Source organism: Drosophila miranda (assembly GCF_003369915.1).
Source record: "Drosophila miranda strain MSH22 chromosome Y unlocalized genomic scaffold, D.miranda_PacBio2.1 Contig_Y2_pilon, whole genome shotgun sequence".
Taxonomy (NCBI): Eukaryota; Metazoa; Arthropoda; class Insecta; order Diptera; family Drosophilidae; genus Drosophila; species Drosophila miranda.
The window spans coordinates 8,332,388-8,359,942 of NW_022881614.1; the positions used below are offsets into that span (position 1 = coordinate 8,332,388).

The window sequence follows — 27,555 nt, forward strand, 5'->3', positions numbered from 1 at the left end:
CTATAAAACGTATATCTCAGAATTTCGCCCCACCCCCTTCCGCCCCCACAAAGGACGAAAATCTGTTGCATCCACAATATTGCATATTCGAGAAAACTAAAAACGCAGAATCATAGATAACGACCATATCTATCAGATTGCTGAATCTGGACCAGATCAGATAATTTTTATAGCCAAACGGAACAAATCAATTTGCACTGGCTACGCAGCGCCCGACGTCACGCTCAGACTGATTTTCTGTCTCTCTCGCACGCACTCTTTGTCGTGTCGTTTAATATTAGCGGCGTCTGCCGGAGGAGAGCATACTGACTAAGTATCGGGTATAACTGTAGAGTTGCGGTGTCCGCAGCAACTCACAACGTTCCCCCTCGTTTTTCTTCTTTTTTTTTTTTCTTTCACTCATTATAGCCGCTATTATGTTGGCTCTTGTTCGGTTTTCTTGGCACGCGCCAAAACAGCAGATATCCAATCGAATCCAATCCAAAACCCACTCCCACTCCGATGGGGGCTCCATTATTTTGTAATGGACACGATTCGATTCGGTTAGCATAGGTCAGCCGTAGACCCCCCGAACCACGGACCCCGAACCCTTTGGAGCCTTCCGCGGGGGTAACCTTGCTGGTTCTTCCACCTTGCCAAGTTTTGGCTGATGGCTGATACATATATAGATCTTTATCTATGGGAATAACGGTTATTGCGCTGACAAACCGATTACCGATGGAACTGCTCTCGACTGGCACCAGTTCTTGCTGTTGTTCGTGCGCGTGACTGAAATATCAGCTGAAAGCAGCGTCACGTCACGGCACACAATACACAGTACTACGGCTATACTATATCGTATTCATAAATGCAGTAGATCCATGCTTTATGGAACTTTCAATCTCCTTTCGAAGATCGGAGCACCGAGACGGGTTCAACAGGTTTTTTTTTGGCCAGACTCTGGTGTCATTGTGGTGGCTATTCTTCGCGACACTCGACGCCAAGCAGCTGTTTATTTATGTAAATAATATGTGTTCACAAAGATATATACCCTCTTTGAGAGCAAGACGTCGTGCTGGGGTGTTCCATCGAGGCTAGAGCTATATGGACCCCAAACAGCCATAGGGTTGGTCTATACTATGGTTTTTTTTGGAGCAAAGATGGTCTTCTATCCCACAAAGAGTGTACAGTGTTTCACATGATTGTAATCCCCACAATGCATCGAAAATTACACAATCTTTTTGGAAATTCTTCCATACCATCTCTTTGGATCATCGGATCTTCTGATCTTGGCAAAAAAGAAACAGAAACCTTGCAAAAACAGAAAACTGTTACGCCTTGATGCAATTTATTTATGGTGTGTATGGGTCTGTTTTTTGTCGCTGCTGCTGACATTGACATTTGCTGAGGCTGACAAAACCGCGTCTCTTAGCAGTCGAGAGCCATCAGCAGCACGGGGGTTGGGGGAGGGGTCTGCAGGATGTCCAGCTAAATGCCTCCTGTGAGTGGGGATCGGGGAACAGGGAGCGGGCAGCGGGGAGTTGTCTCGAGTGCCGGTCGGCCCCTTTGTCGGCTCTGAACTTCTCTCAAGTCCAAGAGCAAGAACCGTAGCAGCCTTCGTCTGCGGAATGTGAAGAGGCAGAGATCCGAGTTCAATGGTCAATGGTCGGTGGAAAGACGGCAGCACCTTCAACCTCTGCCTGGCGTCCGTCTGTGGGCAGCTCAAGTCTGCCCACAACCCATAAAGCAATCAGGCAATCAAATGTTCGATCGAGTGTTACGTATTTCGTTTATATTCCGCCAAATAAAACCCGTTTCCGATTGTGCTCTACAAATGGGAATTGTGCATGGCTCTCACGTTCGGTTCTTATGATACCATGCCATACGATGCCATCACATAAAACACTGTGGAATATAATGTTTGTTCCATGCACACGCCGGCAATTGCCCCACCCTCACACGAGCCCCCCTTCCAGGGCCTGCCTCTAAAGGAATCATGAATCGAGAATCCAAATGAAAACAAAACAAAACTTTGTAATTTACATAAATAAATATATCTGTTTTCGGTTTTGGCATCCGAAAACATGAACCGGAATCGAATTCCTCGACAAATCTGTGCTCATCTAAATATAGATCTAATATCTATATCTATGACCATTCTCCGATCTGCCAGAACCAGCGAAAGAATCGAAACAGTAAAGCGAACGGGCTGCCATGCCCTCCGCCCCTCGGGCTGAATCATTTGTACCAAGCTCAAGCCTTTTTCTCTTCACACAGCCCTGATCCCGTAGATCCAGCATCCGCCGAGAGCCTACCAGCATGACTGCCATGCCCGTGGTGTGGTGCACCGATCCGAACTCGGTGAACAATAAGCCCACGGCCTTCGCCCTGCACGGCATCCAGCTGCAGGGCAACGTGACAGAGCGGCAGGTCCACGCCCTCCGGGAGCTGGTGAACGCCGCCGCAGAGGGCCGCCTCATCCTACCCTCGGACGGCACGTTCACGCTCCTCGACAGCGGCCTGAGCATCGAGAGCTCGATTGTGGCCGCCGGACGGGGACTGAAGCAGGAGAGCGCCTCAAGTCCCAGCGAGAGCCCAGAGCCCCCAAAGAACGCCAAGAACACGTACATCCTGATGCCCGTGAGCAAGGCATCGCCAACGCCGACACCGGCGGTGGACCGGCCCGGTGGACAGCCCGAGGCCATTGCCGCGGCGGCGGCCCAGCTGGGGTTCCTGCTGGAGCCCAAGTACTCGCCCTCGCCGCCCGCCTCCTCGGACTCGGCCATGGAGGGGGGTATGGAGGGTGTCGCCGGTGGCGATATTCTGTACGAGTTCCTCTGCTGCGCCAAGTGCATGAACGAGCAGCGGGCGGGGCAGAGCGGCACCTGCAACGGGCGCCGTCTGCAGCGGTATCTGCGGAGCTGCCGCGGCAGCGACTACGAGCCGGTCAACGACCCCGCGGGGACGTGGCAGCTGCAGCTGGATCCTATCTGCAGCATTGCCAGCCGGTATGCCCGCCGGCAGCACCGTCCGCACCACCAGCAGCGGCACAGGCCGCACGGGACCGTCTCGACGGGGATAGCACGTAATCGGCCCAACACCAATCGCCACCACAAATTACCGATTCACAGTGTTAAAATCTTTCATAATCGCAGCAGTTGCACGCCAGCGGCAGCCGCTACCCCTCTGGGAGCATGCAATGTGGGCGGGGGCCAAGAGGTGTCGCCAATTCCGATGCCCAGTCCCAGCCCCAGCCCCAATCGCAGTCGCAGTCGCTGTTCCAGTCATAGAGCGAGCGATGGCAATGAAGCATTCAGTTTGTCACCGACAGCGGCGCGATCTACATCGTTGAAAGCAGCGGAAACAGCACTCACATTGCCCCTCTACGCGGTGGTTAACAAAAGTCGCGAATCGTATAGTGAAATGCCCACTGTGCTGGCCGTGGTGCCTGAGGAGGCGCCGCAGGGCGGCCCCTCTGCGGTGGTGCGCGATTTGATCAGCTTCGACGACGATCAGGAGCAGGAGCAGCAAGCGGAGGGAGCAGGGAGCAGCTGTGATGGCCCCAATGTGGACCTGCTGTGCGCCCCGAACGAGGAGGATGTGCTGCTCGCCCTGCTCGTGACGCCACCGCCCAAGCCGGGTTCGCCCGTCAGCCACAATTCGAGCCGGAAGACGAGCTTCGACTCCACCAGCACCATCAGCTCCATGGACTCGGGCTTCATGGAGATGCAGAACAAGTTGGATGCCCTGGCAGCAGCAGCAGCGGCGGCGGCGGCAGCAGTCGGAACATCTGCCGCAGCAGAGAAGATCGCTCGCCGCAACTACAAGGAGTGTCTGACGCAGTCGCGAAACCGTCGCAAATCCTACGAGGAGTTCAAAGCCATGTTTGTTGAACCTGCAACAGCAGCAGCGACAGTGGCAGCGGCAGGAGCAGCGGCGTCGGAAGCAGTAGCCACATTGCCACTGTCCATGCCCCAAGCATCATCGATGGCTGCGGCAGATGACGCAACACCAGCAGCCAGCAACAGCAACACTGTGATCCCACCAACAACAACAACAACGCTTGCCTCCATTTCAGAACAAGAAACTACAAGCGAGAGAGGCGATAAACCGGATTGCGCAAACGAGTTTGCCACCAGCGACGCAGTCCCAGGCCCAGGCCGCAGATCCCCCATGGCCCCCGATGAAATGGATACCGGAGATGGCGATTGTGAGGGCGATGCCGATGCCGATGGATGTCTAACAGCAACAGCAACAATAAACAGCACCACCACAGAGGCAATGCGAAAGAATTCGGATTTTCTATCGCAGATTCTCGATCATCAGTTTGCGACCAAGGAGCGGGCCAAGGCGCACAAGCGGCGCATATCGTACGAGGAATTCAAGCGATTGGTTAGCGAAATCGAGCCCCTGGAATGTCTGGACACAGTTGCAGTGATCGCTGCCACACCCACACCCACACCCACATCCACAGTCACAGCCCCAGCAGCGGCAACAACAGCCACCACGTCACCGCTGAAGCGACAGAATTCGAGGCAACGCAAAAGCTTTGCCAGCTACTTCCTGCCCCGCCGACACTCGACCAAAGAGCCCAAGACTGGGGACAAGGAGAACGTGCCCGCGGCCCCAACGGGCGAGGGTAAGCAACTGCAGACGTACGCCAAGCTGCCGGGCTCCGGCTCCAACTCCAGCTCCAACTGCGATGCCAACTACAGGCGGAACTTCAAGATCTACGACAAGCTGGTCTACGGCACCATCTACGACATCATCCAGCGGAAGAACGACATCTACCAGCTGACGTACCAGAAGTACGACAATTACATGACCTACGGCACCATCTACGAGATCCTGCACCACCGCAAGTCCTCGCAGGACGGCGGCTGCACCCCCGGCGGGTGGCAGCGGAAGAGCCTCAGCTCCATTCTGGAGAGCAAGTCGAGCGACGTCATCTACGACATCATCCAGAAGAGGGAGCGCGAGAAGCAGCGCCAGCAGCGAGCACTGGCCTCCTGCCAGGTCTCCGCCACCTCCACCGCCTCCGCCTGCTCCACTGTCCAGTCCGCCGTGAGTGCGCACAAGTATGGAACCATCTACGACATTCTGCAGGGCGAGAGGCTGGAGGCGAGCGATGCAGGGGACAGCCGACGACCAGCGGCCGCCAAGCCAACGCGCTTCGTGGTCAGCCACGTGGAGGAGCAGCCCCAGGAGGAGGAGCAGGTGGCGCGGCGAGAGCCAGAGCCGGCCAAGAGCCAGGAGACTCCGAGTGCCACAGAGAGTGGCGTGGAAGCCGGGAAGCAGGCCTGCAAGCCCAAGAAGATGCGACGCCTGTCCAACATCCTCAGCTACAGCAGATCCTGTGCGGCGGGCAGCGGGCAGGAGGAGCCAGACGCCGGAGGAGCGACGCCCCACCCCGAGGAGTCCAAGCAGAAGCGCAGCCAGGCCAAGCGGCGGATCGGGGTGACGAATCTGCTGCTGCCGCTGGACTCCGAGGAGCTGTACACGCGCATCATTGCCCAGCAGAGGCGCCAGCACAGAGCCCACCTCCAGCTGCAAAGCGACAGCGAGGCTGAGGCCAGACAGACGGATCTGGGCGGCTGCCTGATGAAGTCCAGCTCCTTGGACGCCATCTCCATGTCGGTGGCCTGCTCCCCGCCTGCCACGGCCGGCCACACGCCGACCCCGTCGCCGCCCCGACCCCGCCGCAGCCTCAAGCAGCACCGGTGCCTGCAGCGCGGCCAGGGCCAGGAGCAGCAGCAGCGCCAGAGGCACCAGCTGGCGCTGGTCAAGAAGCACTCGCTTGACCACTGCCTGCCGGCGGCAGGGGGAGGGGAGAACCGGAGGCAGCCACTGCGCCGCTGGTCAAACCAGAGCCACCTCCGGTGCACCTGCCTGGCCCTCGAGGAAGATCTGCCCAGCCACCAGTGCACTTGCCCGCTTCCGCTGACTGCCATTGAGAAGTCGCGATCGCTGCCCGTCGCCGTAGGCGGTTCCTGCTCCACCCCCCCGCAAACAACGACGTCGACGACGACGACGACGACTGCGGCCAAGAAAGGCAAATCGCGTCGACTTTCGGAATTTACGCGCGGTGAATTTTTAAATGAAAAATCGTAAGTTTAGCCTCCCAGACACCCCCACAGCCCTCCACAACGCCCCATCGGATGCACGAATCTACGTATTACATATATGTAACCATTAATTTATTTATGATTAGAGCCGCTGCACGCACGAGTTGTATATCATTTTGGGGAATTTACAAAGTGGTGAATGAAGTGGGAACCCTCCTGGCTCCGTCTGGAGCGGCATTGGGCGCCAATGCCTGGTATCTTTCCACTGCGTCCCAAATTCGCAAAACAAACGCATCTTCAAGGCCAAAGCGCCTTCAAATTGGTTCAGACGTTGAAATTTGCATATCAATGCGAACTTTTGTACAGCCCATACACGTGTTGGCCGAAGAGCCCAGAAGAGGCCCAACAAACACTCGAACTCTCCTCCAAAATACATTGTATGTGCGGAGGGGAAGTGAGGCGCACTCAAACATTAAAAAATGTGTCGAACAGTGTTTGTTTATTGTTTAATTAACGAAATTTACAAACAAAAACGAGGGGGAACGTTGTGAGTTGCTGCGGACACCGCAACTCTACAGTTATACCCGATACTAAGTCAGTATGGCTCTCCTCCGGCAGACGCTGCTTATATTAAACGACACGACAAAGAGTGCGTGCGAGAGAGACAGAAAATCAGTCTGAGCGTGACGTTGGGCGCTGCGTAGCCACTGCAAATTGATTTGTTCCTTTTGGCTATACAAATTATCTGATCTGGTCCAGATTCAGCAATCTGATAGATATGGTCGTTATCTATGATTCTGCGTTTTTAGTTTTCTCGAATCTGCAATATTGGGGATGCAACAGATTTTCGTCCTTTGTGGGGGCGGAATGGGGTGGGGCGAAATTCTGAGATATACGTTTTATAGTGAGATCTAACAGAAGTGCGGATACCAAATTTGGTTACTCTAACCTTAATAGTCTCTGAGATTTGTGGATGCCCCAGATTTTCGCCCTTTGCGGGGGCGGAAGGGGGTGTGGCGAAATTTGGACACGAAACGGTCAAGGTCCGATATCACAGGAGTGTGGATACCAAATTTGGTTGCTCTGGCTATTATAGGTTCTGAGATCCTTGAACTCATATTTTGCAATTGGCAAAACCGACCATGAAACCTGTGTGTTAGAGAGAGACAGAAGAAGAAAGAATGAAATTGTTTTCTTGATTCTGACTATAATAATTATACGATCTGGTTGAGATCTTACATTCTAAAACATATAGTCATCCTCTACGATTCTGCGTTTTTGGTTTTATCGTATCTTTAAAAACGTGGATGCCACAGATTTTCGTCCTTTGTGGGAGCGGAAGTGGGCGGGGCGAAGTTTTGAAATATTTTTGTAGCAGTGACATATCACAGAAGTCTGGATACAAAACATCGTTGCTCTAGCTCTTATAGTATTTGAGCACTAAGCGCTGAAGGGGACGGACAGACGGACGGATGGACAGACGGACAGACAGACATGGCTCAATCGACTCGGCTATTGATGCTGATCAATAACATATATACTTTATGGGGTCGGAAACGATTCCTTCTGGACGTTACACACATCCACTTTTACCACAAATCTAATATACCCCAATACTCATTTTGAGTATCGGGTATAAAAACGAAGGGGAACGTTGTGAGTTGCTGCGGACACCGCAACTCTACAGTTATACCCGATACTAAGTCAGTATGGCTCTCCTCCGGCAGACGCCGCTAATATTAAACGACACGACAAGGAGTGCGTGCGAGAGAGACAGAAAATCAGTCTGAGCGTGACGTCGGGTGCTGCGTAGCCAGTGCAAATTGATTTGTTCCTTTTGGCTATAAAAATGATCTGATCTGATCCAGATTCAGCAATCTGATAGATATGGTCGTTATCTATGATTCTGCGTTTTTAGTTTTCTCGAATCTGCAATATTGTGGATGCAACAGATTTTCGTCTTTTGTGTGGGCGGAAGGGGGTGGGGCGAAATTTTGAGATATACGTTTTATAGTGAGATCTAACAGAAGTGCGGATACCAAATTTGGTTACTCTAACCTTAATAGTCTCTGAGATTTGTGGATGCCCCAGATTTTCGCCCTTTGCGGGGGCGGAAGGGGGTGTGGCGAAATTTGGACACGAAACGGTCAAGGTCCGATATCACAGGAGTGTGGATACCAAATTTGGTTGCTCTGGCTATTATAGGTTCTGAGATCCTTGAACTCATATTTTGCAATTGGCAAAACCGACCATGAAACCTGTGTGTTAGAGAGAGACAGAAGAAGAAAGAATGAAATTGTTTTCTTGATTCTGACTATAATAATTATACGATCTGGTTGAGATCTTACATTCTAAAACATATAGTCATCCTCTACGATTCTGCGTTTTTGGTTTTATCGTATCTTTAAAAACGTGGATGCCACAGATTTTCGTCCTTTGTGGGAGCGGAAGTGGGCGGGGCGAAGTTTTGAAATATTTTTGTAGCAGTGACATATCACAGAAGTCTGGATCCAAAACATCGTTACTCTAGCTCTTATAGTCTTTGAGCACTAGGCGCTGAAGGGGACGGAAAGACGGACGGACGGACAGACGGACGGACAGACAGACATGGCTCAATCGACTCGGCTATTGATGCTGATCAAGAATATATATACTTTATGGGGTCGGAAACGATTCCTTCTGGACGTTACACACATCCACTTTTACCACAAATCTAATATACCCCAATACTCATTTTGAGTATCGGGTATAAAAAGAGAGAAAGAAGGAAGAAAAAAAAGTCACGACTCTCCCTCCATTGTCCATCGTCTGATCCATTAATGAACTTCTTCGGACTGCAAACGGTAAATGCTATGGACCGAGGCACGAGCGAGACAGAGACAACACCATCATCACGTACCGTCTACCCATGTGTGTTTGTTTGTGTGTGTGGTGTTTCTTTGGCGTGCAGTGGTGTGGCGTTTATTTGATAGTCAAATATTTTGCAGGTTAATAACGTTGAGACGTGCCTGAGCGCCGTCTCTCTCGCGCTCGCTCTCTTTTGCGCTCTCTCAATTCTTTTACTCTCTTGCAAAGCGATTACAACACTCTCGCAGCAAATGAAACGAGGGCGGGGACCGTCTCGCTCTCTTTTTATACCCGATACTCAAAATGAGTATTGGGGTCTATTAGATTTGTGGTAAAAGTGGATGTGTGTAAAGTCCAGAAGGAATCGTTTCCGACCCCATAAAGTATATATATTCTGGATCAGCATCAATAGCCGAGTCGATTGAGCCCTGTCTGTCTGTCTGTCTGTCCGTCTGTCCGTCCGTCCCCTTCAGCGCCTAGTGCTCAAAGACTATAAGAGCTAGAGCAACGATGTTTTGGATCCAGACTTCTGTGATATGTCACTGCTACAAAAATATTTCAAAACTTCGCCCCGCCCACTTCCGCCCCCACAAAGGATGAAAATCTGTGGCATCGACAATTTTAAAGATATGAAAAAACCAAAAACGTAGAATTGTAGAGAATGACCATATCTTTAAGACTGCAGAATCTGAATTGGATCGTATTATTATTATAGCCATCATCAAGAAAACAATTTCATTTTTTCTCGCCCTGTCTCTCTCTAACACACACGTAGCATAGGCGGCTTTGCTTAGTGTAAAACATTAGCGCCTAGATCTCAGAGACTACAAAAGCTAGAGCAACCAAATTTGGTATCCACACTCCTAATATATCGGACCGAGACGAGTTTATTTCAAAATAAACACCCCCTTCCGCCCCCGCAAAGGACGAAAATCTGGGGATATTCAAAAATCTCAGAGACTATTAAGGCTAGAGTAACCAAATTTGTTATCCGCACTCCTGTTAGATCTTACTATAAAACGTGTATCTCAAAATTTCGCCCCACCCCCTTCCGCCCACACAAAGGACGAAAATCTGTTGCATCCACAATATTGCACATTCGAGAAAACTAAAAACGCAGAATCATAGATAATGACCATATCTATCAGATTGCTGAATCTGGATCAGATCAGATCATTTTTATAACCGAAAGGAACAAATCAATTTGCAGTGGCTACGCAGCGCCCGACGTCACGCTCAGACTGATTTTCTGTCTCTCTCGCACGCACTCTTTGTCGTGTCGTTCAATATTAGCGGCGTCTGCCGGAGGAGAGCCATACTGACTTAGTGTTGGGTATAACCGTAGAGTTGCGGTGTCCGCAGCAACTCACAACGTTCCCCCTCGTTCTTCTTGATTTCCCCCTCCAAAGCTCGGACACAATTATTCTAATTATTTGCTGCTCGTCGAGCGTCTTGTTGTTGTCAATAGCTTTGGCATTACACATCTCTGTTGACGGTTTTCCCCCAGAGCACAAAGCAGCCTCCAGATAGGGCCAGGGTGCGAGATTTAACAACAAATAGTACGTATATCGATTGAGGAAAGTCTTCTCCCAGATGCTTCCACACAAGTCTCGGCATCTGGGGCACTTCCACGTTGTGCAACCCCTGATGCCCTGGTCCCATCCTACCGTCCCTCCAATGACAGTCATTTGCGTGCCTTTGTTCCACCGTAGATGATATGGTAGTACGCCAGAACGTACGTACGGTTATCAATGTCCCCCACAAATTTAAAACTCATTAGAAGAGGAACCCGCACCCCCTCACCCCTTTTTTTGGCGTGCCAGAATGAATTTTTGTCGACAAACAAAATATCTACCATACAATTTACAATAGATGTACATACCACAAAACAGAAACGATACCTTTATAGTACATATGTATATAGAGTTGGTCTATAAGTATGAGTATCCATGCGTGTGTATCCACGGCAACAGAAAATCGCCTGGGTACGGTTGGGGGCATTGTTTGCACGGCTTTGATTGGCATTCATTTTCATGGGTGCCTGTCCCAGAACCAGAACCAGCCACAGAGACCCAGCCGTTCCGTTCCGAGCCGTTCCTCTGATGATCCAGAGTCGATCATTAGTCGTTCGTTCGTTCAGCAGAAGCGACATGCCTCACCCGAAATTAAGTATACGTAGTGGATGCGAAACCCTGGCAATTACTACTTCGAATCCCCCCAAGCGGAAACTCTCAGTCGCCCCCCACGGAGCACAGTCGTCGCCGATCATGTCAAACCTGTAGACGGCGACATATGGATAATGCATGTGACATTGAATTGTTTTCGAATTGTTTATTAATCAATGCAATGCAATGCAATGCTGATTTGAATCAATTTTCCCCAGCGAAATTGTCTCGAGAATTTGCCGAAACTATTCGTAAATGGCCCTTGCGTGCTGGCCGAATGAATCACTTACGTGGAGTAGATCCAGCAGATGAGATTAGATGCAAAGTCCCAGCTAGTATCTGGGAAAGTTGCGGCTGGAACTGCATGGATCTTATCGCCGCTTGGCTGTCGACGAATACGTTGACCGCATCGTGTGCTCGTTCTGTTAGGAGAGCGACCTCCGCTGCCTTCCCGATGCCAAAAACTTCTGCCTGGAATATGCTGCATTGGTCCGGTGGCATATACGACAGCCTTATCTCAGGGTCTGTACAGTATAGGCCCGCTCCTACTCCTCCTTCCATCTTGGAGCCGTCTGTGTATATGTTGAAGTGCTCAGTTTGGTCCCTTCCAATTTTCCAGTCTTCAGGTCCCAAAGATGTGGTTGTTTTGACGTCAAGGCAAGTTTGGGGGGTCATGTAATCAGTTGCTCTGGTAATGTCCCTGCCAATTGAACTGTGCCCGTATCCTTGTATGGATAGGTTTCCTGATGCTATAAGGCGTTGTGCTGCCTTTCCCGCAATCAGGCGAGCGTGAATGTCCAGGGGGTCGATTCCGATTATAGTTTCGAGTGCTTTTGTTGGGGTTGACCTCAGCGCCCCTGTAATACAGAGCAGAGCCTGTCGCTGAGTCTTTTCCATAAGCTTATGGTATGTCTTTTTTTCAATAGCCTGCCACCCCACTAAGGCTCCATTCTGTAGAGTTGGTCGCACCACCGAGATGTAGATCCAGTGCATTAGAGCAGGTGCCAGGCCCCATGTGCTGCTGAGCATCTTCTTGGATGCATAAAGCGCAATGGTAGCCTTCTTCACCCTTTCCACTACATTGGGCCTCCATGCCAGCTTGCTGTCCAGTACTGTGCCTAGGTATTTCACCTGTGATTTTGGAGTCAGCCTAGTTTGGTAAATTTTCGCGGGGGGTCCATATCGGTACCTTGTACCTCTTGGTAAAGAGGATGAGGTCCGTCTTGTCCGCGTTGATACTGAGTCCTACCTCTTCCGCCCACTCACGTATCTCCCTGAGTGTACGTTCCATTATGGAGCTGAGGGTCGATGGACATACACCCGTAATAAGTATGCTTATGTCATCTGCATAGGCTGTTATTTTTGGGGCCTTCCTTTCAAATCTCTTAATGAGGTCGTCGACCACCAAATTCCACAGTAGTGGCGACAGGACTCCACCCTGAGGTGTGCCTCTGTGTGCCCCCTTTACCATGGAAGCGGTGCCCCACTCCGATTGCACCCGTCTACAACTTAGGAGGTTTTTGATCCAGACGTTGATTGCAGGGTGTATGTTATTCGCTTCTAGGCGACTTGTTATTGCGGTTGTTGCCACGTTGTTGAATGCTCCTGAGATGTACACAAATGCTCCCAAAGCATACTTTTTGTTGTGAAGGGCGCTCTCGATGGTGGCTACTAGCGAGTGTAGTGCCGTCTCCACTGATTTCCCTTTAGTGTAGGCGTGTTGGTTTATTGACATCAGTCCCCTACCTCATTCCTGATGTGTAAATCCAACAGCTTTTCTAGTGTTTTTAGTAGAAAGGAGGTAAGGCTTATCGGTCTGTAATCCTTGGGACTCACGTGGCTGCACTTTCCTGCCTTAGGGAGGAAGACAACCCTCGAGGTTCTCCATTGGATGGGGATATAGCCTGTACTTAGGCATGCTGAGTATATTGAGAAGAGCCATGGGGTAATAACCTCTTTGGTCAACTGCATCATGGCTGGGAATATCCCGTCCAGTCCTGGTGCTTTTATGGCCGCGAAGGAGTCTATGGCCCAGTGGATTCTCTTAGTGGTTAACAGACCTATTGGGGGCTGCTGTTCCTCAGTTGCTAGTTCCTGATGCTCCTTGGCGTCAGTGACCTCGGTGCATCCAGGGAAGTGCGCCTCCATTAGTGCTGTTAGGGCTTCTTTACTGCCCTCTGTCCACTGTCCGTTGTCTAGTTTTAGTTGGCTCTGTACTGTGGGCTGCTTTGAGAGCAGCTTCCGGAGCCTAGCGGTTTCGGGCACTTTCTCAATGTTGGAGCAGAAGTTTCTCCACGGGTTCCTTTGTGCCTTACGTATTTCCTTCTTGTAGCTTCTAAGTAGGATTTTATATTCCTCATTGACAATCTCTTCGTTCGCTTGTTTGGCGATCTTGAAGAATTCCTTGAGGTTGTTCCTTTGGAGAGAGAGATCTCGGTTCCACCAGAGTGGCTTGGACCTCCTCTTCGTTCTCGAGGGTTTGCACGATCATGGTAGGCGTTCAGTAACTCGTTGGATAGGGTCTTTAGGGACTTCTCTATATCCTCCGCGGATTTCACTGAGCCCGGATTCGCGAGCTTCGAAGTAACAGTCTTTTTCTCTACCTTTGGACGACACAAATTAATACACACAAAAACATATTCAAAAACATGAGCACAAATTTGTTTAATATAATAACTCTACATACCCTGGCCTTTCTTTTCCATTACTTTGATTTCAGTTTTTGAACTTAGTTTCAATTTGGTAAGCTCTCAAAGTAAAAAAACAGTTTCCCGCGTTTTTTACTATCGATTGCAGCTTATCAAACAGCTGACTTTAAAACGTTGCAAAAAGGCCAAGGATGCATTAAAACAAAAAAGATTTTTGATTTTTATACCCGATACTCAAAATGAGTATTGGGGTATATTAGATTTGTGGTAAAAGTGAATGTGTGTAACGTCCAGAAGGAATCGTTTCCGACCCCATAAAGTATATATATTCTTGATCAGCATCAATAGCCGAGTCGATTGAGCCATGTCTGTCTGTCCGTCCGTCTGTCCGTCTGTCCGTCCGTCCGTCTGTCCGTCCCCTTCAGCGCCTAGTGCTCAAAGACTATAAGAGCTAGAGCAACGATGTTTTGTATCCAGACTTCTGTGATATGTCACTGCTACAAAAATATTTCAAAACTTCGCCCCGCCCACTTCCGCCCCCGCAAAGGACGAAAATCTGTGGCATCCACATTTTTAAAGATACGATAAAACCAAAAACGCAGAATCGTAGAGGATGACTATATGTTTTATAATGTAAGATCTCAACCAGATCGTATAATTATTATAGTCAGAATCAAGAAAACAATTTCATTCTTTCTCGCTCTGTCTCTCTCTAACACACAGGTTTCATGGTCGGTTTTGCCAATTGCAAAATATGAGTTCAAGGATCTCAGAACCTATAAGAGCCAGAGCAACCAAATTTGGTATCCACACTCCTGTGATATCGGACATTGACCGTTTCGTGTCCAAATTTCGCCACACCCCCTTCCGACCGGGGGGCAAAAGACGAAAATCTGGGGCATCCACAAATCTCAGAGACTATTAAGGCTAGAGTAACCAAATTTGGTATCCGCACTTCTGTTAGATCTCACTATAAAACGTCTATCTCAGAATTTCGCCCCACCCCCTTCCGCCACCACAAAGGACGAAAATCTGTTGCATCCACAATATTGCAGATTCGAGAAAACTAAAAACGCAGAATCATAGATAACGACCATATCTATCAGATTGCTGAATCTGGATCAGATCAGATCATTTTTATAGCCAAAAGGAACAAATCAATTTGCACTGGCTACGCAGCGCCCGACGTCACGCTCAGATTGATTTTCTGTCTCTCTCGCACGCACTTTTTGTCGTGTCGTTCAATATTAGCGGCGTCTGCCGGAGGAGAGCCATACTGACTTAGTATCGGGTATAACTGTAGAGTTGCGGTGTCCGCAGCAACTCACAACGTTCCCCCTCGTTTTTAATTAATGTATATACTAATTAAATGTTAAATTAAAATAAAGTTTCATTGACATGCAATTTTTCGAATTAACGTCGAAAAATGGGGTCGCTGGCCCACAGTGCGATGGATCGATCGATAGGCGGACCTCAAACGGAGATCTTTGTCTGCATCTGAATTCTGCCGCAGCGGCTGTTCCAATTTCCAATCTAGCTCCGCTATTGTGACTCCACTCCACGCCACTCGACTTGACCACTTGATTGACACTTGTCTGTTGGACTTTTGGCCCGTTTTCCATTGTGCCAAAGGAGCCAACAAACTTTGGCAGCTGTAATGGTTTCAGGCAACGGTCCCTGGTGATGGTTCTGATTCTGGGTCTAGTTCTTTTCCTTCAAAGGGGCCACGAGTTGTGCCCCAAATGGGCCGAGCAGGTCGTGGGATGAGATGTGTCCATTCTGTTAGCGGCTGGGATCGATTGGCACAACGTCACGCATGAATCAGAGATGGAGCCGCATGGCAACCATATTTTTTATGTTAATTTCTACACACGGAGCTGCTAATCAATTTCAAAGCCAATTATTAGCCATTGTGGATACTACGATTCCTGCTTTGCAGCCAGCGGCTGCACAGGATGCCCAACACTGCAACACAGCAACACGGCAACACAGCAAATGAAACACTTGCCACACACGGACACACTCCGTCGAAACAAATTCCAAATCAATGCAGACCATGCAACGTGCAATGTTCGGCTGGCAACCAGTTCCGTGGTGCATCTAAAAATAAATATGGACAGGACTGGTCTGGACTGGGGGCCCGCAATAGATTTAGTTTTTATGGAGAAATAATTTGTTAATAATAGGCCTTGGGGGCTCTCTTTAGAATCGCCAACAGCTGGAGAGGGGGCCATTCCTGGCACCAAAACGAGGCAGCAGAAAGAGCGGTCTTCGGACCGACCAGTCGCCCCCCACGGAGCACAGTCGTCGCCGATCATGTCAAACCTGTAGACGGCGACATATGGATAATGCATGTGACATTGAATTGTTTTCGAATTGTTTATTAATCAATGCAATGCAATGCAATGCTGATTTGAATCAATTTTCCCCAGCGAAATTGTCTCGAGAATTTGCCGAAACTATTCGTAAATGGCCCTTGCGTGCTGGCCGAATGAATCACTTACGTGGAGTAGATCCAGCAGATGAGATTAGATGCAAAGTCCCAGCTAGTATCTGGGAAAGTTGCGGCTGGAATTGCAGCCGGAACTTGATAGTTTCTTCGGTCCGAAGACCGCTCTTTCTGCTGCCTCGTTTTGGTGCCAGGAATGGCCCCCCTCTCCAGCTGTTGGCGATTCTAAAGAGAGCCCCCAAGGCCTATTATTAACAAATTATTTCTCCATAAAAACTAAATCTATTGCGGGCCCCAGTCCAGACCAGTCCTGTCCATATTTATTTTTAGATGCACCACGGAACTGGTTGCCAGCCGAACATTGCACGTTGCATGGTCTGCATTGATTTGGAATTTGTTTCGACGGAGTGTGTCCGTGTGTGGCAAGTGTTTCATTTGCTGTGTTGCCGTGTTGCTGTGTTGCAGTGTTGGGCATCCTGTGCAGCCGCTGGCTGCAAAGCAGGAATCGTAGTATCCACAATGGCTAATAATTGGCTTTGAAATTGATTAGCAGCTCCGTGTGTAGAAATTAACATAAAAAATATGGTTGCCATGCGGCTCCATCTCTGATTCATGCGTGACGTTGTGCCAATCGACCCCAGCCGCTAACAGAATGGACACATCTCATCCCACGACCTGCTCGGCCCATTTGGGGCACAACTCGTGGCCCCTTTGAAGGAAAAGAACTAGACCCAGAATCAGAACCATCACCAGGGACCGTTGCCTGAAACCATTACAGCTGCCAAAGTTTGTTGGCTCCTTTGGCACAATGGAAAACGGGCCAAAAGTCCAACAGACAAGTGTCAATCAAGTGGTCAAGTCGAGTGGCGTGGAGTGGAGTCACAATAGCGGAGCTAGATTGGAAATTGGAACAGCCGCTGCGGCAGAATTCAGATGCAGACAAAGATCTCCGTTTGAGGTCCGCCTATCGATCGATCCATCGCACTGTGGGCCAGCGACCCCATTTTTCGACGTTAATTCGAAAAATTGCATGTCAATGAAACTTTATTTTAATTTAACATTTAATTAGTATATACATTAATTAAAAACGAGGGGGAACGTTGTGAGTTGCTGCGGACACCGCAACTCTACAGTTATACCCGATACTAAGTCAGTATGGCTCTCCTCCGGCAGACGCCGCTAATATTGAACGACACGACAAAAAGTGCGTGCGAGAGAGACAGAAAATCAATCTGAGCGTGACGTCGGGCGCTGCGTAGCCAGTGCAAATTGATTTGTTCCTTTTGGCTATAAAAATGATCTGATCTGATCCAGATTCAGCAATCTGATAGATATGGTCGTTATCTATGATTCTGCGTTTTTAGTTTTCTCGAATCTGCAATATTGTGGATGCAACAGATTTTCGTCCTTTGTGGTGGCGGAAGGGGGTGGGGCGAAATTCTGAGATAGACGTTTTATAGTGAGATCTAACAGAAGTGCGGATACCAAATTTGGTTACTCTAGCCTTAATAGTCTCTGAGATTTGTGGATGCCCAGATTTTCGTCTTTTGCCCCCCGGTCGGAAGGGGGTGTGGCGAAATTTGGACACGAAACGGTCAATGTCCGATATCACAGGAGTGTGGATACCAAATTTGGTTGCTCTGGCTCTTATAGGTTCTGAGATCCTTGAACTCATATTTTGCAATTGGCAAAACCGACCATGAAACCTGTGTGTTAGAGAGAGACAGAGCGAGAAAGAATGAAATTGTTTTCTTGATTCTGACTATAATAATTATACGATCTGGTTGAGATCTTACATTATAAAACATATAGTCATCCTCTACGATTCTGCGTTTTTGGTTTTATCGTATCTTTAAAAATGTGGATGCCACAGATTTTCGTCCTTTGCGGGGGCGGAAGTGGGCGGGGCGAAGTTTTGAAATATTTTTGTAGCAGTGACATATCACAGAAGTCTGGATACAAAACATCGTTGCTCTAGCTCTTATAGTCTTTGAGCACTAGGCGCTGAAGGGGACGGACAGACGGACGGACGGACAGACGGACAGACGGACGGACAGACAGACATGGCTCAATCGACTCGGCTATTGATGCTGATCAAGAATATATATACTTTATGGGGTCGGAAACGATTCCTTCTGGACGTTACACACATTCACTTTTACCACAAATCTAATATACCCCAATACTCATTTTGAGTATCGGGTATAAAAATCAAAAATCTTTTTTGTTTTAATGCATCCTTGGCCTTTTTGCAACGTTTTAAAGTCAGCTGTTTGATAAGCTGCAATCGATAGTAAAAAACGCGGGAAACTGTTTTTTTACTTTGAGAGCTTACCAAATTGAAACTAAGTTCAAAAACTGAAATCAAAGTAATGGAAAAGAAAGGCCAGGGTATGTAGAGTTATTATATTAAACAAATTTGTGCTCATGTTTTTGAATATGTTTTTGTGTGTATTAATTTGTGTCGTCCAAAGGTAGAGAAAAAGACTGTTACTTCGAAGCTCGCGAATCCGGGCTCAGTGAAATCCGCGGAGGATATAGAGAAGTCCCTAAAGACCCTATCCAACGAGTTACTGAACGCCTACCATGATCGTGCAAACCCTCGAGAACGAAGAGGAGGTCCAAGCCACTCTGGTGGAACCGAGATCTCTCTCTCCAAAGGAACAACCTCAAGGAATTCTTCAAGATCGCCAAACAAGCGAACGAAGAGATTGTCAATGAGGAATATAAAATCCTACTTAGAAGCTACAAGAAGGAAATACGTAAGGCACAAAGGAACCCGTGGAGAAACTTCTGCTCCAACATTGAGAAAGTGCCCGAAACCGCTAGGCTCCGGAAGCTGCTCTCAAAGCAGCCCACAGTACAGAGCCAACTAAAACTAGACAACGGACAGTGGACAGAGGGCAGTAAAGAAGCCCTAACAGCACTAATGGAGGCGCACTTCCCTGGATGCACCGAGGTCACTGACGCCAAGGAGCATCAGGAACTAGCAACTGAGGAACAGCAGCCCCCAATAGGTCTGTTAACCACTAAGAGAATCCACTGGGCCATAGACTCCTTCGCGGCCATAAAAGCACCAGGACTGGACGGGATATTCCCAGCCATGATGCAGTTGACCAAAGAGGTTATTACCCCATGGCTCTTCTCAATATACTCAGCATGCCTAAGTACAGGCTATATCCCCATCCAATGGAGAACCTCGAGGGTTGTCTTCCTCCCTAAGGCAGGAAAGTGCAGCCACGTGAGTCCCAAGGATTACAGACCGATAAGCCTTACCTCCTTTCTACTAAAAACACTAGAAAAGCTGTTGGATTTACACATCAGGAATGAGGTAGGGGACTGATGTCAATAAACCAACACGCCTACACTAAAGGGAAATCAGTGGAGACGGCACTACACTCGCTAGTAGCCACCATCGAGAGCGCCCTTCACAACAAAAAGTATGCTTTGGGAGCATTTGTGTACATCTCAGGAGCATTCAACAACGTGGCAACAACCGCAATAACAAGTCGCCTAGAAGCGAATAACATACACCCTGCAATCAACGTCTGGATCAAAAACCTCCTAAGTTGTAGACGGGTGCAATCGGAGTGGGGCACCGCTTCCATGGTAAAGGGGGCACACAGAGGCACACCTCAGGGTGGAGTCCTGTCGCCACTACTGTGGAATTTGGTGGTCGACGACCTCATTAAGAGATTTGAAAGGAAGGCCCCAAAAATAACAGCCTATGCAGATGACATAAGCATACTTATTACGGGTGTATGTCCATCGACCCTCAGCTCCATAATGGAACGTACACTCAGGGAGATACGTGAGTGGGCGGAAGAGGTAGGACTCAGTATCAACGCGGACAAGACGGACCTCATCCTCTTTACCAAGAGGTACAAGGTACCGATATGGACCCCCGCGAAAATTTACCAAACTAGGCTGACTCCAAAATCACAGGTGAAATACCTAGGCACAGTACTGGACAGCAAGCTGGCATGGAGGCCCAATGTAGTGGAAAGGGTGAAGAAGGCTACCATTGCGCTTTATGCATCCAAGAAGATGCTCAGCAGCACATGGGGCCTGGCACCTGCTCTAATGCACTGGATCTACATCTCGGTGGTGCGACCAACTCTGCTGTATGGAGCCTTAGTGTGGTGGCAGGCTATTGAAAAAAAGACATACCATAAGCTTATGGAAAAGACTCAGCGACAGGCTCTGCTCTGTATTACAGGGGCGCTGAGGTCAACCCCAACAAAAGCACTCGAAACTATAATCGGAATCGACCCCCTGGACATTCACGCTCGCCTGATTGCGGGAAAGGCAGCACAACGCCTTATAGCATCAGGAAACCTATCCATACAAGGATACGGGCACAGTTCAATTGGCAGGGACATTACCAGATCAACTGATTACATGACCCCCCAAACTTGCCTTGACGTCAAAACAACCACATCTTTGGGACCTGAAGACTGGAAAATTGGAAGGGACCAAACTGAGCACTTCAACATATACACAGACGGCTCCAAGATGGAAGGAGGAGTAGGAGCGGGCCTATACTGTACAGACCCTGAGATAAGGCTGTCGTATATGCCACCGGACCAATGCAGCATATTCCAGGCAGAAGTTTTTGGCATCGGGAAGGCAGCGGAGGTCGCTCTCCTAACAGAACGAGCACACGATGCGGTCAACGTATTCGTCGACAGCCAAGCGGCGATAAGATCCATGCAGTCGTCCGCGGTCAGTTCCAGAAGTGTCTTGGCGAGCAGGGAGGCATTAGACATCCTAAGCACGACAAAGACAGTGCGGATCTATTGGGTTCCCAGCCACCAGGGCATCGAAGGAAACGAAGCGGCGGACGTACTAGCTAAGGAAGGCGTCGGGCTGGAGAATATTAGAACCGAGAACGTGCCTGTCTCCCTCAGAACGCTGCAAGGCGATCTAGAGAAGCAGGCTAGAGACCAGACTGATAGCAGGTGGAGGAGTACCCCACCTGCAGAACCTCGAAGATAATGGAACATCTCATCTGCAACTGTCCGGCTCTCTCAAGGGCAAGGAGGAGATACCTGGGCGCCCCAGTGTTGGCATCACTGGAAGATGCCTCCAAAAGGACGCCACAGGAACTGCTGGCCTATGCTAAAAACACCTCGATTCTCGGGGACTTTTTAAAACCACATTAACACTCCCGCGACGGTTCATACACACCCCCATCCGGATAACTAAGGGCCATATTGGCCTATGCGTGGCCCCGCTGAGGGCCGTCCGGGTTAACCTAACCTAACCTAAAGGTAGAGAATACTTAACCAATGTGCCCGTCTCTTATGGTCAATAACTAATTTTGTGCGCAATTGTGCGAGAAAGTAATTATGTAATATTGTAGTGCAAGCTGTGTATAAAATAATCCTAAAACTTGCTTTTGTGCCATTTTGCGCCGGTGTGCGCATTTTAATTTATTTGTAGGTGAGGTGGAGTTCACTTATGAAAAGCTGCTCAGTATTTACATTGAGAATAATCGAAACGCCGCAGCACTTTCAAGTTGGATTTTCGAAGAACTGAAGGCATACAAAATAAGCACGGAGAAAAAACTTTTTTGTCAGCGATCTAATGGTTTTTGACCAATCCCTTTTCGCGACAACAATGGTTCCTCTCAAATTAATGGATGATATTGGAAATATATTGTGGCTAAATCGTACTCCTAGTCTATTAGATTTTGTAGGCCAATCAAACATGAACTTGTTAAAGAGACTAAAGACCATATTATCGTAGAAAAAAAAAATTTGGACGATCAAATTAAAGATTTATCTTCATATGTCTGCACATTTATAAATGGAAGAAACATAACAGTAAAATATAATCTGCATAGGACACTTTTAGACGGGAAAGTTTTGAACATTTTGGCTGAAACTAAATCTTGCCAATTATGTCCATCTGTATTTTTTGAGTTTGTTCTTAAAATTGCTTATAGAACTGGACTCGAAAAATGGCAAGTTAGAGATGAAAATGGAAAAAAAGAAATGGCGAAAAAGTAAAAGCTCATACAGGAGAAGATGTGGAGGAATATGGCTCTACATGTCGACAAGCCTAAACAAAATGGAAGTGGAAACACCAAGGACGGCAACACAGCAAGAAAAGCCTTTTCAAAAGCTAAGCTATTCGCTCAAATCTTAGGTATTGATGAGTCTCTCATCACATATTTTCAAAACATTTTAATTGCGATTTCCTGCCAGCTGTCAATTGATGCAAAACTATTTAAAAAATATTGTCAAGAAATAGTTACACTATATATGTCCTTGTACTCATGGTTTCCGATTCCGGCAACAGTTCATAATGTTTTAATTCACGGTTTCGAAATAATAGAAGCATCAGTACTGCCAGTAGGTGTTCTTGGAGAAAACGCTTCGGAAGCACGCAATAAATACTATAAGAGTGACAGACGATTACATGCTCGAAAGGATTCACGACGCAACAATATGACAGATGTTTTCCAAAGAGCAATAGATTCCTCTGATCCTCTTGTATCGAGCATCTATCTGACAAAAAGATTGGGTGGAAATAAAAAGGATCCATTGCCGAAAGCTGTTATTGACCTTTTAGAAACACCATGTTTTGAAAATATTTTTTATAACAATAATGCTTCCCTAGAAACTGATACTTATTCTGGTATGTGTGAAAGTGACGAATAATGAAAATTCATTTTCAATAGAAATAGATGTAGAAGAAGATTAATAATAAATTCGTTGTACTTTGAAAAACTTCAACATTCATCACCCTCTAAGTATTAAGTTTAAGTGTAAAAATATAAATTTTTAAGAATTTTAATAACATATTCTATCATAATGGACTACGTGTTAAAAATCAATATTAGCGAATCTTTTCTTTTATGGGCGTTTGGTGTGGGCGTGGTCAGATCGGTCTAAAATTAAGATATATATAATTAAATATGCGACACTTCAGTTTACGTTTTAAAAAAGGTTTTATTCTTCACTTAAACTTTAGCGTACATTGATTAGTTATTTCCCCGACGATGACTGAGGTCTGAAGTCTTGAACGGAATTAACTTTGGTTGAATTCTCCGACGGTGTCGCGATTGACGTTTGTCTTGAACAGAACTGAGTTGGCTTCTTAGATGCAGACTATTTATATTATGATGCTCGGTTTGGGATTCGGATTTGGATTCGGAGGCGTTGGCTTCGACTTCGGCTTCGGAGATGGAGTACGTGACTCGATCGATATGTGGGAAAGGCGGCTTTTGATGAAAGGCTTCCGCTGCGTATGATCGGTGTTGCATTACTTTGGGGAGGCTGAGAATAGGGCCTCTGATTGGTCAGCTAGGATGGTGTGATTCTTGAGAATCGATTCGTAATTGATCTCTGAAGAGTGTTAATTGCCTCACAAACTTTTGATAATATTGGGTCACGTCGTGTTTCACGAGCTATTTCTTTGAAGCTAATTTTGAACACCTTTTCGGACTGTATAAAATGTATGTAATTATAGTCTTCGTTTGGTACAGCCGTTTCCCATTGAGGCATTCTTGAGAGTCCATCTGCTATATTTAAGGTCCCCTTTATGTGTTCAACTGTATATTGAAAACCTGACAAAGTCAGTGCCCATCTTTGCATTCGTGCAGAGGCCATCAATGGAAGTCCTTTCAGGTCTCCAAATATGCTTAGTAATGGTTTGTGATCTGTTCGAAGGATGAACTTGTTTCCTAAAAGATACTGTCTTAATTTACTCACACACAACACTATAGCCAGGGCCTCTTTCTCGATTGTACTGTAATTATGCTCGCTTTTGGATAATGCTCTTGATACAAATGCTATTGGTTTGATATCTTCATTGCATTTATGTGATAAAACACCTGAAACTGCATGACTGCTAGCATCAGTCGTTAATACTAACGGTTGATCTGGGTTGTAGTGAACTAAAACTTGTTCAGAAGTTACTTCTTTCTTTACCTCTTCATATGCACTCTGACATTCGCGTGTCCAATTAAATTTTGTATTTTTCTTTAATAATGCATATAAAGGACTCATTATCTGAGCGAAATTATTGATAAACTTTGAATAATAATTTACCATGCCTATGAAAGCTCTAAGCTGTGATACGTTTTCCGGAGCCGGTGCAAACAATACACTCGCAACTCTATCATTGTTTTTGCTCAGTCCTATCCTGTCAATTGAAAATCCTAGGTAACAAATTTTGGATTTAAAGAACTCACATTTCTTGTCATTTAATTTAAGTCCAACTGATTTCAGTTTTCTAAGTACAGCTTTTAGGTTTGAAATATGTTCTTGAAGATCTCGTCCTGTAACTGTTATGTCATCTTGATAAACCACAACTCCTCGCATACCCTGAAACAACCCTTCCATTGTTTTTTGAAAAATAGCTGCTGCAGTTTTTATACCAAATGGTAAGCGTTTAACTTTCAATAGTCCAATATGTGTGCTCCAAGTACACAAATTTTGAGATTGCTCATCTAAATTTAGCTGATTGTAAGCATTTGACAGGTCAAGTTTTGAATACAGTGTACCCCCTTCAAGCGCTGCAAAAATGTCGTCTATTCGAGGTAGTGGATACTTTACGTCGACTAAAGACCGGTTTAATGTAACCTTATAGTCACCACAAATTCGTATGTCACCGTTTGGTTTTAAAATCGGTACCAAAGGTGTTGCCCATTCAGAACTAACAACTTGCTCTAAAATTCCATCATCTATGAATTTTCGTAACTGCACTTCAATCTTTTCTTTCCATGCTAATGGTACTGACCTAGGCTTGAAAAATATTGGTTTTGCATCTTCTTTTAATAGTAACGATATCGTATTCGTAGTATATGAACCTAAACGAGGCTCAAAAACTTCAGCAAACTCCGATTTAATCTGTTCTGTAATTACAGAATTTGGTTCATTTACGTACACATTGTTCACCTGCATTAACTCAAAATTAAAAGCTCTCAAAAATGTTCTACCTAGCAAAGGTGGACTCACTGCATTGGTTACAACAACAACAATTTGTTTTTTTAGACCTCGATATTCGATCGTTGCATCGTACTCACCAATAACTTTGATTGAATCTCCATTGTAATCTACATATGTATGGAACTAGACATTTTCTAAGTGGTCTGCTGGTATTTAAGCTTTCGTAAAATGTTTTTGGAACCAATGTGCACGGTGCACCAGTGTCGCAAGCAATTTTCGTTATGTTTCCATCAATTTTTACAGGTAAATAATATACTCCATTAGTTGAGGTTGTATCAACGCTATAGATAGAAAAGTTATAATTATCATTATCAAAATTATTATCAGAATAGGTGTCATGTTTTGTTTGAGATACATAATTTACGGATTTTTTTTGATTTATTTTTACAAATGCTCGCCAAGTGACCTATTTTTCCACAGCTGTGACATTTGCATGCCTTATACATACTTGCAATTGTTTGAGTTATGATTTCGCCAGCCACAGTGTGTGCATGGCTGCTGCTTCTTTTCTCTGCCAGCGTCGCAGTCGTTTTCGCCGTCGCCGTCACCGTCGCTTCTGCCGCCTCTGTAACTCACGTTTCGGTTGCCCTTGAAATGACTTCTGCCGTTGCTCTTTGCTTGATCTCTGTTCTCGCCTCTTTGCCTCTGCCATTGACTAGTCCCGTTCTTTTGATGCATGTAGTTGACGTTGTGTTCTGTCTTCCTTGTGCTGATCTTCGTCTCCATGATCATCGCCTTCTTGAGTGCATCAGCCAGAGTTAGATTTTCGTCTTCTTCACATATTCTTTCATATATAGGGTTGGGAAGGCTCATCACAAATTGGTTTAATACAAACGCTTCCAGATTTGAGCCAAATTTGCATTCCAATGCCAATTGTTTAACTCGAGCATACCACTCCGCTACAGTCTCATCTTCACTTTTTGTGGACATGTGAAATTTTTTTCTTTCTCTGAATATGAGTGTAGGTGGGGTGTAGTGTTTTTAAAATTTCACATAATTCTTTGTATGCTTTTGATACGGGTGATACCGGATTGCACAAACTATGTAGTACAGTGTAAGCCGCTGTACCGATCGACTTCAACAAAACTGCCTTTTTTGTGTTTTCCTCTTTCACATTCAATTCGCACAAATGTATGTCGAATTTTTCCTTCCAAATGCAGAACGTTTCTTGGTGTGGCGAAAACTCAGCAATTGTTGCCATTTGATAGAATGTTGGTGCTTCATTTTTCGTCATCTTGCTATTCATATATTATATGCACTTTTAACATGTGTATGTATATTAATACGTTTTATTTTATCCTCGTCGCCAATTATGTAGTGTATTGACACTCAGACTTAAGCACGCGTTGTCTTCAAGATTCTCTTTTATTCTATATCCCTTGGATGGTGTGACCGTATATAGATATTAATATAATACCTAACATTAATCATGTTGTAGCTCCGGATTCCCAGTACTCTCTTCGGGTACTCTGCAATTATCGTATTTACTTTTATTAGATTTTTTCTTTCTTTTGAATTTCGTTTTATAGTGGGTGATTTTCCTCCCTCTATTTTTCTCTTCAAAGTGCTTTTCGTCTACCTGCCTAATTTCCCCTGTTCTTTTGAACGGGTTGGTTGTTTTTGTTTTAACTAGGGGTGCATTCTTGAAGCGTGTGTCTACTTCAAAGTCGATTCTATCGTTATTCAAATGATTGATCTTCCTAACTTTATTCAGTTGAGTGTTATAATCTGGTAGTCCGGCGTACAGGAAGATATCAGCTGGGGATCTTTTTGTAGTATTATCAACCGTTTTATGGTTATAAGTGTATAGAATTAACTCGAATTTTGTGAGCTTGTTTTCTATGTTATCCTCACTTGAAATGATTCTTAATTTTTCATTGATCGTTTTATGTAGTCGTTCTACATCAGAAACTCCGTTTTTACTGGTGGTGATTTCGATTTTCACATTTTCCGCATTCAACCATGCTTGCAATGCTGCGCACATAAAGGCTGAATCTTTGTCGGCTTTAATTCCCTGTGGCTTGCCCATTTCGTTAAAGACTTTTATGATGGCTCTCTTGGTTTCTAACCAGTCGCGACTCTTAACTTCTACAAGGGTAGCGAATTTAGAATATACATCAATGCATGATAGGAATTGTTGATTGCCTACCAAATAGAAATCCATGACATACTTTTCTCTGATATTTTGTATTTCAGGGGTGATTTCGAAGGTTAGATTGGTGTTACGATGCTCAGTTTTAGCAACGTTGCACGTAGGACATTCATTGATAATATTTTGGACTAACTTTTGATAATCGGGGTAGTAGAATTTAAACCAATTAGTGGTCTTTTCGATACCTGGGTGAAGTAGCTCTTTATGATTCTTCAATATTTGTTCTTTGAATTCGGAGTAGTTGGGAATATATATGAGTTTGGTACTGGATTTAATCAGTTTAGTGAAGT

At 46.4% G+C, this 27,555-nt stretch overlaps 1 protein-coding gene and 1 long non-coding RNA gene across 5 annotated transcripts in view; both read left to right on the forward strand.

The window, feature by feature from the left end:
- LOC108159227 (tyrosine-protein kinase Src42A) overlaps positions 1–27,555 on the forward strand; it is a 61,368-nt gene that overhangs the window by 25,452 nt on the left and 8,361 nt on the right. Inside the window, exon 1 of one of the 4 annotated variants that reach the window (XM_017292329.2) lies at positions 2,282–6,086. The exons of 2 other annotated variants lie outside the window; for them this stretch is intronic. In XM_017292329.2, coding sequence (XP_017147818.2) covers positions 2,299–6,086 — 3,788 coding nt within the window. In that variant the 5' untranslated portion in view covers positions 2,282–2,298. Of the gene's footprint in view, positions 1–2,281; positions 6,087–27,555 lie in introns of those variants that run through there. One more of the 4 variants, XM_017292328.2, reaches the window with a different exon arrangement.
- Positions 18,366–21,551, forward strand: LOC117193278. Its single transcript, XR_004474559.1, has 2 exons — positions 18,366–18,627; positions 21,427–21,551. It is a non-coding gene; the product is annotated as an uncharacterized LOC117193278 (long non-coding RNA).